Below are 14053 nucleotides of genomic sequence, written 5' to 3' on the forward strand. Positions count from 1 at the left end.
TTGATTCGAGTTGTTTAGATTATTTATTTAAATTTTTGTATTTAATAAAAATAAAATGTTTATGTGAGATCCCACGTTAGTCGGAGAGAGGAACGAAACATTTCATTTAAGGGTGTGGAAACCTCTTCCTAGTAAACACGTTTTAAAATCGTGAGGCTGATATCGGTTCGTAACGACGTAATATAGAGAAGGATATGCATTCAATTCCATTCCATTGTCATTGCTACTTGAAACTGTGAATATATGTATATACTCATTTCATTCATTTTACTTCCAAATATCATATACTTTAATGTAAACCTGGCTCGCTCAAGAACACGAGAGGTGTTCGTGGGTTCAAATTGTGTTGGGTCGGGACATTTTAAAAATTCTTTCTAATTGTTGGGGTTGTAAACTTTTTCATCCTAAACAACTCTTATTAAATAATGAACTTAACTCAACCCAATCATAAAATATTGGGTTGGATTGATTCGAGTTGTTTAGATTATTTATTTAAATTTTTGTATTTAATAAAAATAAAATGTTTATGTGAGATCCCACGTTAGTCGGAGAGAGGAACGGAACATTTCATTTAAGGGTGTGGAAACCTCTTCCTAGTAAACACGTTTTAAAATCGTGAGGCTGATATCGGTTCGTAACGACGTAATATAGAGAAGGATATGCATTCAATTCCATTCCATTGTCATTGCTACTTGAAACTGTGAATATATGTATATACTCATTTCATTCATTTTACTTCCAAATATCATATACTTTAATGTAAACCTGGCTCGCTCAAGAACACGAGAGGTGTTCGTGGGTTCAAATTGTGTTGGGTCGGGACATTTTAAAAATTCTTTCTAATTGTTGGGGTTGTAAACTTTTTCATCCTAAACAACTCTTATTAAATAATGAACTTAACTCAACCCAATCATAAAATATTGGGTTGGATTGATTCGAGTTGTTTAGATTATTTATTTAAATTTTTGTATTTAATAAAAATAAAATGTTTATGTGAGATCCCACGTTAGTCGGAGAGAGGAACGGAACATTTCATTTAAGGGTGTGGAAACCTCTTCCTAGTAAACACGTTTTAAAATCGTGAGGCTGATATCGGTTCGTAACGACGTAATATAGAGAAGGATATGCATTCAATTCCATTCCATTGTCATTGCTACTTGAAACTGTGAATATATGTATATACTCATTTCATTCATTTTACTTCCAAATATCATATACTTTAATGTAAACCTGGCTCGCTCAAGAACACGAGAGGTGTTCGTGGGTTCAAATTGTGTTGGGTCGGGACATTTTAAAAATTCTTTCTAATTGTTGGGGTTGTAAACTTTTTCATCCTAAACAACTCTTATTAAATAATGAACTTAACTCAACCCAATCATAAAATATTGGGTTGGATTGATTCGAGTTGTTTAGATTATTTATTTAAATTTTTGTATTTAATAAAAATAAAATGTTTATGTGAGATCCCACGTTAGTCGGAGAGAGGAACGGAACATTTCATTTAAGGGTGTGGAAACCTCTTCCTAGTAAACACGTTTTAAAATCGTGAGGCTGATATCGGTTCGTAACGACGTAACGAATCAAAGCGGACAATATATTATTAGTGGTGGGTTTGGGCTTGAGCTATTTTAAATGGTATCAGAGGCATACATCAGGTGGTGTGTCAGCGAGGACATTGGGCCTCTAAGGAGGTGGATTGTGAGGGATGTTGGGCCTCTAAGGAGGTGGATTATGATATCCCACGTTGTTTGAAAAGAGGAACGAAACATTTCTTACAGAGGTGTGGAACAGGGGTGTGGAAACGAAACAGTTGGGCCTCTAAGGAGGTGGATTATGAGATCCCACGTTGTTTGAAAAGAGGAACGAAACATTTCTTACAGAGGTGTGGAACAGGGGTGTGGAAACGAAACATGGATTGTGAGATCTCACGTTGGTTGGAGAGAGGAACGAAACATTCCTTACAGTAGGGGTGTGGAAACGAAACATTCCTTACAGTAGGGGTGTGGAAACGAAACATTCCTTACAGTAGGGGTGTGGAAACGAAACATTCCTTACAGTAGGGGTGTGGAAACGAAACATTCCTTACAGTAGGGGTGTGGAAACAAAACATTCCTTATAGGGGCGTGGAAACGAAACATTCCTTAGAAGGTTGTGGAAACCTCCCTGTATAGACGCGTTTTAAAATCATAAGGCTAACGACGATACGTAACAGCCAAAGCAGACAATATTTGCTAGCGGTGGGCTTGGGCCTGACGGCGATACATAACGGCCAAAGTGACGCGATACGTAATAGCGAAAGCAGACAATATTTGCTAGCGGTGGGCTTGGGCCTGACGGCGATACGTAACGGCCAAAGTGGACAATATTTGTTAGCGGTGGGTTGGTCGATTAACGTATTCTTTAGAAAAAAAAAAAACAAAAAATTTACTTATAAATTAAGAATAGTGTGAATTGGCATCACACACTTATTTTTATGGTGGGCAACAGGCCTGAACCCATTTCACCACAAATTTTTGTCTCTCAAATAATAAATTTAAAACCGCACGTACGATTCCTCGGATCAGAATGGCACATGTGCGGCTTAGACACAACGCTGAAAACCATGTGGGGGCCTACATTCTTGCCGTACGGCTTCAATTAAAGAATATGGGTATCAATCAGATGCGGCCGGGATTTGTACATATTTACACGTGGCAATTTTGTATTGGTTAGTACGGATACTAACCTATAACAAATCAACACGTGCCAAGTGATATGTGGATTTGGCCGCACGTAGGGGCATCGATCACTTGTTTCGCCAGTTTTTTATGTACGGCTAAATACGGAAGTCGGGACAGGTTCAGACGGTAGCCAGTCACCGGCTTTCTGTGTCCCTCCACGCGCTTGAACTTTGTTGTATTGCGCGTGTCATACACGCAAATATTAATGCAAGTAACAATGAGAAATTATTCCTTCACTAAATTTTCAATTTAGTTTTAAAATTATTAAATTTATTTTTTATGTATTAAATTTTTTATTAAAAAATATTATTTTTATTTACCATGTTTATAACATTATAATAAATAAAATAAATTAGTTCAAACATATATTTTACCCCTTTTTGTTCTTTCTCTCGCTCGAGAAAATCCTTCCTCACTATCTCGTATCTCTAAGTCGGTTTGCTGGCAACATTTTTTTGATCGGGTCTATCCGAAAATAGGGTTACAGCCCAACCTAATCCTATTCTACTTTTAAAAAAAAATAAAAATATTTAAAGAAGTTTATAACCAATGTTAGTGATGCATTGTAAATGATTGATATTTGAACTTTACGAGATTTTAGTTATTAATGTAACATGTATGGTAGATAAGTATAATTTTTTAAATAAAGAAAAAAAAAATAACCCAACAGTACCCGTAAATAAAAGGGTTGGGTTAGGAACTCTATTCAAGTTGTCCCGGTCACCAACCCAACAAACACAAATTTTGGGTTGGTCCGAAAGATTTTTCTAACCCAACATCTGTATACTCCTAGTATTGTTTGTGCTCAGAGACTATCACTCTCTTTCGATGTAGCTTCTGTGTACACTCCCATTCTCTTTCGGGTTGGTCGTGTTCTCGAATCATATGAACAACTCTAGTTGTAGAAATGTAATTTGAGGCGTCGTTTATAGAACTTAGAATTGAAGAGAAACGAGTAGAGAAAGTAGAATCGAACCGAAAAAATGATGTAAAAATAATTAAAAATAAAAGTGGGAGAGAGAAGTAGAGATTGTTAGTAATTATTTAATTGTCAAATCAAACATAAAGAATTTAGTCCCACTTCTATTCCATCATCTAAAAATGTCTCCCACTCCAATCCACGTCATTATCAAACTTAAATACATTTTTCTTAATTATTATTATTATTTAATTCAATTTTATTATTCTCATTATCATTATTTATTAAATAATAATAATAATAATAATAAGTTCTAACGATAATCATTTGTTCCTCTTTAAAAGATTCTATCATATTTCTCGAGTAGTTTCAAAGAATCAAAATGGGCAGTTATTAATGAAACAACAGACCTCCTCAAATTCATGACGTTCTTACTCAAGTATCAAATAATTAGATTAATTTGTACAAAGTTAGAGTAAAAACCGAAAAATAGTTATCTCGATTGAGTATTTCTTAGGGTTAAAAATTCCTTAAAAATACTCTAATTTAAACCCGACGATTCGAAAATTCAATCAACCCTGTCCAGCTTGTACAATTTGGGTTGAGTTATGAACTTATTGAAATTGGGTTGGGTTCGGATAATGAAAAATTTATACATTAGGTTGGTTCGCGAATTTCTCGAACCGAAAGAACTTAAATTTATTATAAGGTAATTTTTCAAAATATATATTATATTAAAAATGAATTACAAATCTTAAATAAAAATTTAAAAATAAATAAATAAATATTTTGCTGTACATTGTTTAAAAATTTTGAATAAATGATCGGAACAACTCCAACTTAATTTTATGGTTGAGTTGAGTTCATTAAGTTGTTTACATTAAGTTGTTTATAGTGAAAATTTTATAGTCCGAACAATTTGATTGAATCTAATAAATATTCGGACTCACGAACACTCCTACTCACACTTAAACGCTCTCTTTTCAAGGGTGATTTATTGAAAAATTTATGATCCAAACAACTAGATTGAAACGTTTCAACACGATCAGACCCAGCTCATGAACACTCTTAGAGCGATTAAATGAACTTATTCAATGGGTTGAATGATGAAAGTTTCACATTTGCTAATTTAGAGAATAATCGTGTGTTTATAATTATTAAAGATCGCGTATATGTTTAGATTGCTGTCAGTTAGTATCTAGCAAAATCACTAGAACTTATAATCAAAATTGATAATATCATACTAGTATGGGAGTCTGTTCATGGAGAAATTTTATCCATAGAGAATCAAAGCAATCGTGAAGGTACAATAATGGAGGTCGTGAGCTTGGGAAAAGGACAATAATGGAGTCAGCTTCTCTGCAACTCTCCACGCCATAACGGCGCGTGTGTTATACGGATGAACAGCAACGGCTATGGAAAGATTATGGATTCATTTTGTTTCTTGAGGAGATCGAGAAGAAAGATACCAGTTGAATTCAACGGGTCTTGTAGACGCCGTTTTCTATTCGTTTTGTTTCCTTTTCTTCCATGGCCGTAACGACGACGACCCAATAGGAAATCAAAGTGAAGATTGAAGACTCAAGTCATCTCTCTCTCTCTCTCTCTCTCCTCGTTTTTCTTTCTCTCTCTTCTTTTGAAGCTTCCTGTGAGCTTCTTCTGTAAACCGGAGCTTTTTTTTTTTTTTTTTTATCTCTTTATTTTGAAATTCACTCTGTTTAAACCCTATTTCTTGCTTCGGATCTTGGAGTTTGAATCGGCTCCCGGATTGTTGGGCCGCGATGAATTCGCCGGGAGGTGTGATTACTACGGTGCTTTTGGGTTTGATGCTGAGTCTGAGGCTGGTTTCAGCTGGGGATATAGTTCATCAGGACAGTGTCGCACCAACGCGCCCTGGTTGCGAGAATAATTTCGTTCTGGTTAGAATTTGTGGCTCTTCTCTTTTGCTGATTCTTGATTTTTACTTAATTCGAAGTTTCAATTTGAATTTCTTGTTGTTGGTACTTGAATTTCATGGATTTTACGATTGGGAAATTTGGGTATTGGCTTAGTTATCTGTATGCGCTAGAATTTGAATAGCAGAAGTAAATTGGGCAAACCTCTTTAGAATAAACGGGCTTAATTGAAGAAATGAAACGTGTGTTAGGCTTAGCTTATAGAGGTTTTTCATTCAATTATTCCCTCTCTGTCTCTCAAATGTTCTTGATGATTCATTTTTGTTCTTGTCTATTTGGCTGCTGACATGATGACAATAAACGAAATGAAATGATTCTTGCTTGTTATGCTGTATCTTGTTATATGTATGTACTGACTTCTGAGAACTAAAGAGTTTGATTCCATGGATGGAGATTGGAGGAAGAATCCATTTCTGTTCTAACAGTGATGATTTTGAGGACTGTACTCAGTTTATGATGATTTCATACTGTAGTTCATTGATTTTCTGTTAAGGTGAAAGTCCCTACTTGGATCAATGGTATAGAGGCCACTGAATATGTCGGTGTTGGTGCTCGATTTGGCCCGACGTTGGAATCGAAGGAAAAGCATGCTACCCATACTAGAGTTGCTCTGGCAGATCCTCCTGATTGTTGCAGTACGCCCAAAAATAGGGTAGGATTTTTGGGTTTCTATTTTCATTTAGATATATTTCATACGAAGAACGACTCGAGACGTGCATCTTATTGGCTGTTGTTTTTTGAATTAATGTATACAAAGATATTTTTTCTTTGAAGTTCCATTGATTTGAAATTGAACTGTTTGGTGTGGTTGTAGCTGGCTGGAGAAGTCATTTTGGTACGCCGTGGAAATTGTAGTTTCACAGATAAGGCAAATATTGCAGAAAATGCTAATGCTTCAGCCATCCTTATCATTAATAACAGTAAAGGTACTTTTAGAAAAACCCTCGTGAATTGACTTGGGTTACAGGTGTGGTTCTAGCTGTATTGACCGCATCCTTTGGTGTAACTGGTTATTCCTTACCTCGGGACCAAATAGGCTTGTGAAAGAGTCGAATAAAGGAGAAACCTAACGAATTTTCCTTAACACTCTTGTTTTGTTAACCATTGATCAAAAAAAGGATCTGAACAAACTATTTAACTACATTTTTACTGACCTCTGCTGCAAGATCTTTTGTGGTAACTTATTTCGTAGTCTGTTAGGTCGATGATCTTATTTTCTTTATTTATAAATCTGATAGAATGGCTCTCAACACACTGCCAATTTTGAAATATAATTCTTAAATTCTTATAAAAAATCTATGAAATTTCTTTTCTGTTTCTCAAAAAGAGAATTCCCTTTTTTCTTCAGAACTTTTCAAGATGGTCTGTGAGAAGAATGAAACTGATGTAATCATAGGCATACCTGCTGTCATGCTCCCTCAAGATGCTGGTGATAGCTTAGAGAAAGATTTGAAGGAAAATATGTCAGGTGTGTATTTAATTTCTATCAATTCCTTTATGTCTTTCCTCCCCTTCTATTCCATTTTAATCAATTTTCGTGTGAACTTACTGTTACTTCAGTATCTGTGCAACTTTATTCCCCACTTCGACCAGTCGTAGATGTTGCAGAAGTATTTTTATGGCTTATGGCTGTTGGTACTGTCTTATTGGCCTCTTATTGGTCTGCATGGACTGCAAGAGAAGTGGCTATTGAGCAAGATAAGCTGCTGAAGGTCCTTTAGCTCTTCTTCATACCTATATATCGTTTCAAATGAGTTTCTCCTTGGGATACTCAGTACTTTCTGAATGGTTGACGGACTTCACACCATTTGCAGGATGGTTCAGATGAATTGCTGCAGATGGAAGCCACTGGTTCCAGTGGTTACATAGATATTAACACTACAGCTGCAGTTCTCTTTGTCGTGATTGCTTCGTGTTTCCTGGTTATGCTCTACAAACTAATGTCTTCATGGTTTCTCGAGGTTCTGGTGGTTTTGTTTTGCATCGGCGGTGCTGAGGTTTGCCCATTCTTCTCTTTATGTTGGGTTATATCCGCAAAAAGTTGTCTATGAAATCTTGTGGATAGTGCGATGTCCAAAATTGAATCAATTTATTTTATTCACTAGGAAATTGTTTTAAGATCTCAGAATATGAATAGCTGTAAGGTCAAATTCTAATATTTAGATAAATTTAATCATTGCTTGTGCTGTGATGAAACTTTATCTCATAATATCTCTGTTCGCTAACAGGGACTACAAACTTGCTTGGTGGCTTTGCTATCATGGTACAATCTTCCCTTACTTGTCTTTGGTTTTACATGGAAATGTTATTAAATTTTTGTGTAAACAAATGATACTAGATTATATAATTTAATTAAAAAATTTCTCCAAAACAGTTGTCAATAAGATGATTCAGGGGATCTGTTGCCTACTTCCTCACACCCTTGTTCATGTGTTCTTACTATTTGGGCTCAACATCTTTGAGTTATATAAAATTAGTTGGAAAAGTTATAACTTCATATCCTGGAGTGATTCCCACATTGGTTAATTTAGTGGAAGATCGATTACGAGTTTATAAGTGAGGAGTACTATCTCCATTGGGATAAGGCCTTTTGGGGAAGCTCAAAGCAAAGCCATGAGAGCTTATGCTCAAAGTGGACAATATCATACCATTGTAGAGAGTCGTGATTCCTAACATGGCATCAGAGCCATGCCCTAAACTTAGTTATGACAATAGAATCCTCAAATATCGAACAAAGAATTGTGAGGGTGTACTTGAATTGTGAGGGTGTACTTTGTTCGAGGGCTCCAGAGAAAGGAGTCGAGCCTCGATTAAGGGGAGGTCCTTGAGGCTTATAGTGTACTTTGTTCGAGGGGAGGATTGTTGAGGATTGGTGAGGATTATTGGGAGTGATTCCCACATTGGTTAATTTAGTGGAAGATCGATCATGGGTTTACGAATACTATCTCCATTGGGATGAGGCCGGTTGGGGAAGCCCAAAACAAAGCCATGAGAGCTTATGCTCAAAGTGGACAATATCATACCACTGTGGAGAGTCGTGATTCCTAACAATATCTACCCCAATATTGTGTAGGTAGAAAAATTCACCGCTTCTATATTATCACCTTGCACCGAACGACTCTCTTAACTGATTAATAGTTAATTAATTTCATTAGATATTAAAATTTTCTAGCATGGTACTCTATTTCTATAGGTATTGGGGAAGAGAGGATAGCATTTTGAATTATTTTGAAATTTTCCATAATAATATATTTTTTTCCAATTTTTTAGCGGGATGAAACTGATGACATAAGAACTATAGTTTCAGATGGTTTGAACATGCTGCTGAGTCATATGTCAAATTGCCCATCCTTGGAGCCGTGTCCCATTTGACGTTGGCAGTTTCTCCTTTCTGCATAGCATTTGCTGTTCTTTGGGCATGTTACCGCAAACTGCCTTTTGCTTGGATAGGACAAGATATCCTTGTAAGAAATCACCATTTCCACTCTTCCAATTTACTTGCTTCATTGCTTAATTTGGATCTAAACTTTTCTTTTATTTCAATCTAGAATTCATGTCCGAGTTCATGAACTAATGGAATAGCCAATTTGTTTTTCTCGTAAGTGAAAACGATGGGTTATTGATATTTATAATAAATAGAAGTACCTTTTTTCTCTATTATTAGAACAAACAGAATTCTATTGGGTTAATTGGGGGCCACACGATAGATTTTTATCCTAATCAATCTTTCCCCTCCCTCCCTCTTCTGGGGAAGGGGGCGGGTAGCTGTTCCCAAGTTGAGCCTCAAATGTTAGCCGTTACTTTTGTTCTTCAAATATATTTTTTATTTTAATTTTTAATATCAGAGTAATATTCAATACTCTAGTATTTATTGAGTTCTGATTTTCGTTCTTCACAACTTGATGTATAAAATTTGTACACCTTTCTTGGCATGACTAGGCTGGATATTTTGTATTCCTTCCTGCTCTTTTGAATTATTAATTCTTTAGTAAATGTTTAGTTGAAATATAACCTGGTTTAACAGTGCATATCTTCTGAAATGGGAGAAGTTGTGGATTTTCTTTTATAGTGGGAGCTATTTTGATTGACTTGGAATTTGAGAATATTGTTTTTCTGGGAGGATAAGAAAAATTAGTTCATAAAACAACAGAATAACATTATCAATCATGTCTCAGAAAATACTTGAGAGAAATATTCCGACAGAAGCAAAAAGTACACTTCTTCTTGTTATTTATCTACTGCATTTATACTTGAACATGTTACTGAGGGTTAGAATCCTACTTACACCTGCTTAGGACGTTCTTACTGGCAATACACCTAAGGTTGAAGAAGTTAGATTGTTTTAAAATTTATTTGACGTCTATGTATTAGCTGGTTTGCTTGACTGGAGCAGTGTTTTACAGAACAGCTTGATGAACACCTTAGCGCAAGTGCATGTAAGTGGGCTTGCATTCTGTAATTTCATACATGCCGAAGTCCAGCGCCTTAGGGCTTCCACTCCCTTTAGGAGTATCTATTAATTTCGCTACTAAAATTGTCGGGATCCACATTAATGTTACAGTTCATGTTTACAATTAGTTTGATTTATATCATATTATAAGGTCAGTTCATTTGTTTGATGTGATTTCATTAAAACTTTGTTGAAATGACTTCCTGTTTCCACTTTAAATCAGGGTATTGCACTCATAGTTACAGTCCTTCAGATTGTTCGAGTTCCTAATCTCAAGGTAACTTTTGTGCTGCATACATTTCCAGGTTTTTTCTTGCTATCTTCCACATGTTTTCTCCATTAGACACCACGATTTTAATAAACTGAACAAATTCTAACAAAAATATATAACATTTGATAACGAAAGATATGATATACTGTCTCTTATAGTCGGGTAATTTGTTGTCTCCTATTTTCAGTTCTATCAATTAGTATGGACTTGTGAAGGTATATTGTGGAGTATAGTTGTGGAGCAAATTACAACATATGTGATAATGAATATTTCAATGAACTATTGTGAAAAAGGACACGTATCTATAATGTTATACGGTAGAACCCAATAGATAAAAGAAGGAAATGCAATGTCATGCATCATACAAGTGCATATGCTGCTAATGTTGGTGCCCTGTCCTCCACTTTGCTTTAGGTAGGGCTATGCAGTGAAGTTCTGGCACTAGGCATAGATAATGGTTATGTGAAGTAGTTGTATCGTATAATCAATGCAGATAATAGCAAATGTTCACAATATAGATAACAGAACTAATAAAAATGAAAAGCTATTTCTATCTTTTAATAGAAAAATAAAAAGAAAGCTACAAGTGATATTATTGACTTGAGAGACCTTTTTTTCATGCAATAGTTGCATGTACTAATGCAACGGCCCAAGCCCACCATTAGCAGTTATTGTCTTCTTTGAATTTTTTCTGCCAGGCTTCCCCTTAAGGTTTTTAAAATACGTCTACTAGAGAGAGGTTTCCACACCCTTATAAAGAATGTTTCGTTCTCCTCTCCAATCGATTTGTGATCTTATAATCCACCCCCCTTCGGAGCTCAGCGTCCTTGCTGGCACAGCGCCTGGTGTCCACCCCCTTCTGGGCCCAGCATCCTTGTTGGCACACCGCCTCATGTCCACCCCCTTCGAGGCTCAGCCTCCATCCTAGCACATCATCCGGTGTCTGGCTCTGATACCATTTGTAACGGCTCAAGCCCATCGTTAGCAGATATTATCCTCTTTGATCTTTTCCTGCCGGGCTTAGGTTAGTAGACCGTAGTTTCTAAATTGAACAATTTTGTGGAAAATTCCATCAAACTGATCTTGGCATATGAGTAGATAATCGGAAATTGTAGAAGAAAACATTAGTGCAATGAACACTGGATCTGGAAATTGTAGGACAGTTGTGATTGAAAACTCAAATTTTAAGTTATTCAATTTGTTTTCTGTTATCAGGTTGGGACGGTTCTCCTCAGCTGTGCCTTTTTGTATGACATTTTTTGGGTATTTGTCTCGAAATGGTGGTTCCACGAGAGTGTTATGATAGTGGTGAGTTGTTTGTTAAAGGCATCCCCTTTTTCATTGTTGTATATAGACAATGTTGTTTGTTTCTATCAGAATTCAGGACCTTGTCTTATCTTTTTGGGAGTTTCAGGTTGCTCGCGGTGATAAGACTGGAGAAGATGGTATACCCATGCTGCTAAAGATTCCACGGATGTTTGATCCTTGGGGAGGGTACAGCATTATCGGGTTTGGTGATATTATCTTGCCAGGACTTTTAGTCGCATTTTCACTAAGGTGAAAACTACGAGTACAACAACTCTTTTTTTAAGTATACTGTTCCTACATTTAGGATTCAAGTAAGTTCGGCTTCAGTGGGTCTATGTCAAACGGTCAACTGGGCAACTCATGTAACTGGCAGGCGACCTCACAGGCGACCTCACTTCTAGCCGATATTATCCTCTTTGGATTTTCCTTTTTGAGCTTCTCCTCAAAGTTTTTAAAACGCATTTGCTAGGCAGATGTTTCCACACCCTTATAAAAAATGTTTTGTTCTCCTCCCCAACCAATGTGAGATCTCACAATCCACCCCCCTTCGTGGCCCAGCGTCCTCGTTGGCACATCACCCGGTGCGATGTGCCATGACTTTGATACCATTTGTACCGGTTAAAGCCCACCACCAGTAGATATTGTCCTCTTTGAGCTTTCCCTTTTGGGCTTCCCCTCAAGGTTTTTAAAACACGTTTGCTAGGGAGAGGTTCCACACTCTTATAAAGAATGTTTCGTTCTCCTCCTCAACCAAATTGTGAGATCCCACATCGATTGGAGAGAGAAATGAGTGCCAGCGAGGATACTGGACCCCGAAGGGGGGTGGATTGTGAGATCCCACATTGGTTGGAGAAGAGAATGAATCATTCTTTATAAGGGTGTAGAAACCAAAACCTTGAGGGGAAGCCCGAAAGGGAAAGTCCAAAGAGGACAATATCTGCTAGCGGTGGGCTTAGCAATTACACACTTCCCCAATTCATTCTCAAAATGTACACGTTGACAACGTTTTCTTAGAAATTTCTTCGTAGTTCAGAAAAAATAGAGAACAGATTTAGTGTCTTAGATGGAAAAAGCTGAAACATCAAGATTATCTGGCCTTCCATTTGGGTTAAGAAAAACCATGAAATTCCCTCCTGGTTCTGCCTAATCTCACTATTCTGCAAACTTTTGTGTCCATCTCATCGTCCAAGATTACCATTCGCATTCTAATAATTCCTAGCAAGAGTACCATTTGCATATGGACAATGTCTGTTCTTTTAGTTCGGATATAAGTCAATCGTCCATGGAACTAAACGGTGGATTGCCTAATTTGTGCAGATATGATTGGCTTGCAAAGAAGAAACTCCGAGCAGGTTACTTCGTTTGGGCAATGACTGCTTACGGCACAGGTATGATAAACACAGAACCTATGTAAAAAGACAAACTCCAAACTCGTTATTACTTCATTTTGTCTCCTATCTTCAATAATTGAAGGCCTTTTTCATAGTATATCTTTCTTTCGTTGCCCGTTCGTGTTCTTCGTTCAGTTCTTCGGAACATAGCAAAATCAGGGACTAAACATTCAAAACGTGATACTCATAATCCGAACTTGTCTTTGTTCATTATGCATTTCAGGCCTACTCATCACTTATGTAGCTCTGAATTTAATGGATGGACATGGCCAACCGGCGTTGCTTTACATTGTTCCTTTCACTCTTGGTAAGTGCCATAGTTCTCTTACCCAATCCGCCATCCTACCAACAAATTGAGAAGTAGAGCCACTTTTTAAAAGAAAAATCTTGACTTCATTGCAGGCACATTTTTGACACTGGGAAAGCAAAGAGGGGATCTTAAGATTCTATGGACAAGAGGAGAACCAGAACGGCCTTGCCCACACATCCAACTCCAACCCTCCTCTCAACACTAAAAGAACAGTAAGTTTGCATCATAACCAACACCTGTTGTAATAATACCATTATCACTAGGAGCACAAAGAACTTAGAGAACTCTTTTCTTTTACCCTTTCTTAGGCTGTAGATGACTTCCATGTGTAATTTATAAAGCTGTTTTTGTGAACTATCTATATGCTTGACACAGAAACCACTCTTGTCTCTGAGCTGCTGTCTCTGCAGTTCTGTTACTTGTGTTATAATGTCATGTTTCTACTGAGAATCTAAGATTTTAGGGAAACTTCACGCATACAGCAATTTAGTAGAGATGACAGGAAGAACATCGCCTGACACTGACGGAAGAGTTTGGCGAGATGATGTCGACTTCCTGGCGCTAATCATCCTCGGAGCCATAACCTCGGTTCCTGTTTCTGTAGCTAGAGACTCCCTCCAGCTTGCATCATCCGATATGATTTTGCATCCTAGGTAGGTAAGGCAAAACGCTCCCTTTGAAGAATGTATTTGGTTTCATCTTTCTTTCGTTAGTTAACCCACCTATTGA

General features: G+C 36.9%; 1 protein-coding gene across 2 annotated transcripts; it reads left to right on the top strand.

Moving 5' to 3' along the window:
* Nucleotides 1-4945: 4945 nt before the first annotated feature.
* LOC111806757 (signal peptide peptidase-like 4) lies at nt 4946-13681 on the top strand. 2 transcript variants are annotated; one of them, XM_023692197.2, is made up of 14 exons: nt 4949-5558; nt 6088-6246; nt 6409-6520; nt 6943-7062; nt 7155-7306; nt 7409-7591; nt 7823-7857; nt 8896-9058; nt 10268-10321; nt 11531-11623; nt 11730-11872; nt 12941-13011; nt 13238-13321; nt 13417-13681. In XM_023692197.2, exons 1-14 carry the CDS (start codon nt 5421-5423, stop codon nt 13527-13529), a joined length of 1620 nt encoding a protein of 539 aa, XP_023547965.2. In that variant the 5' UTR covers nt 4949-5420; the 3' UTR covers nt 13530-13681. The 2 variants fall into 2 exon arrangements, 1 of the variants encoding a protein (XP_023547965.2); XR_015423168.1 differs by lacking the exon at nt 13417-13681 and having other exon boundaries at nt 4946-5558; nt 11730-11885; nt 13238-13300.
* The last annotated feature ends 372 nt before the right edge of the window (nt 13682-14053 follow it).

This window comes from Cucurbita pepo, chromosome 12, assembly GCF_057944985.1.
Source record: "Cucurbita pepo subsp. pepo isolate OVF chromosome 12, ASM5794498v1, whole genome shotgun sequence".
Taxonomy (NCBI): Eukaryota; Viridiplantae; Streptophyta; class Magnoliopsida; order Cucurbitales; family Cucurbitaceae; genus Cucurbita; species Cucurbita pepo.

Bases quoted from the DNA above. Each gene is read 5' to 3' on its own strand.
- LOC111806757 (XM_023692197.2), top strand. From the start codon at position 5,421: ATGAATTCGCCGGGAGGTGTGATTACTACGGTGCTTTTGGGTTTGATG. The intron at 9,059-10,267 runs GTAAGAAATCAC...ACTTTAAATCAG, and splicing joins GGATAGGACAAGATATCCTT to GGTATTGCACTCATAGTTAC. The intron at 13,012-13,237 runs GTATGATAAACA...TATGCATTTCAG, and splicing joins AATGACTGCTTACGGCACAG to GCCTACTCATCACTTATGTA.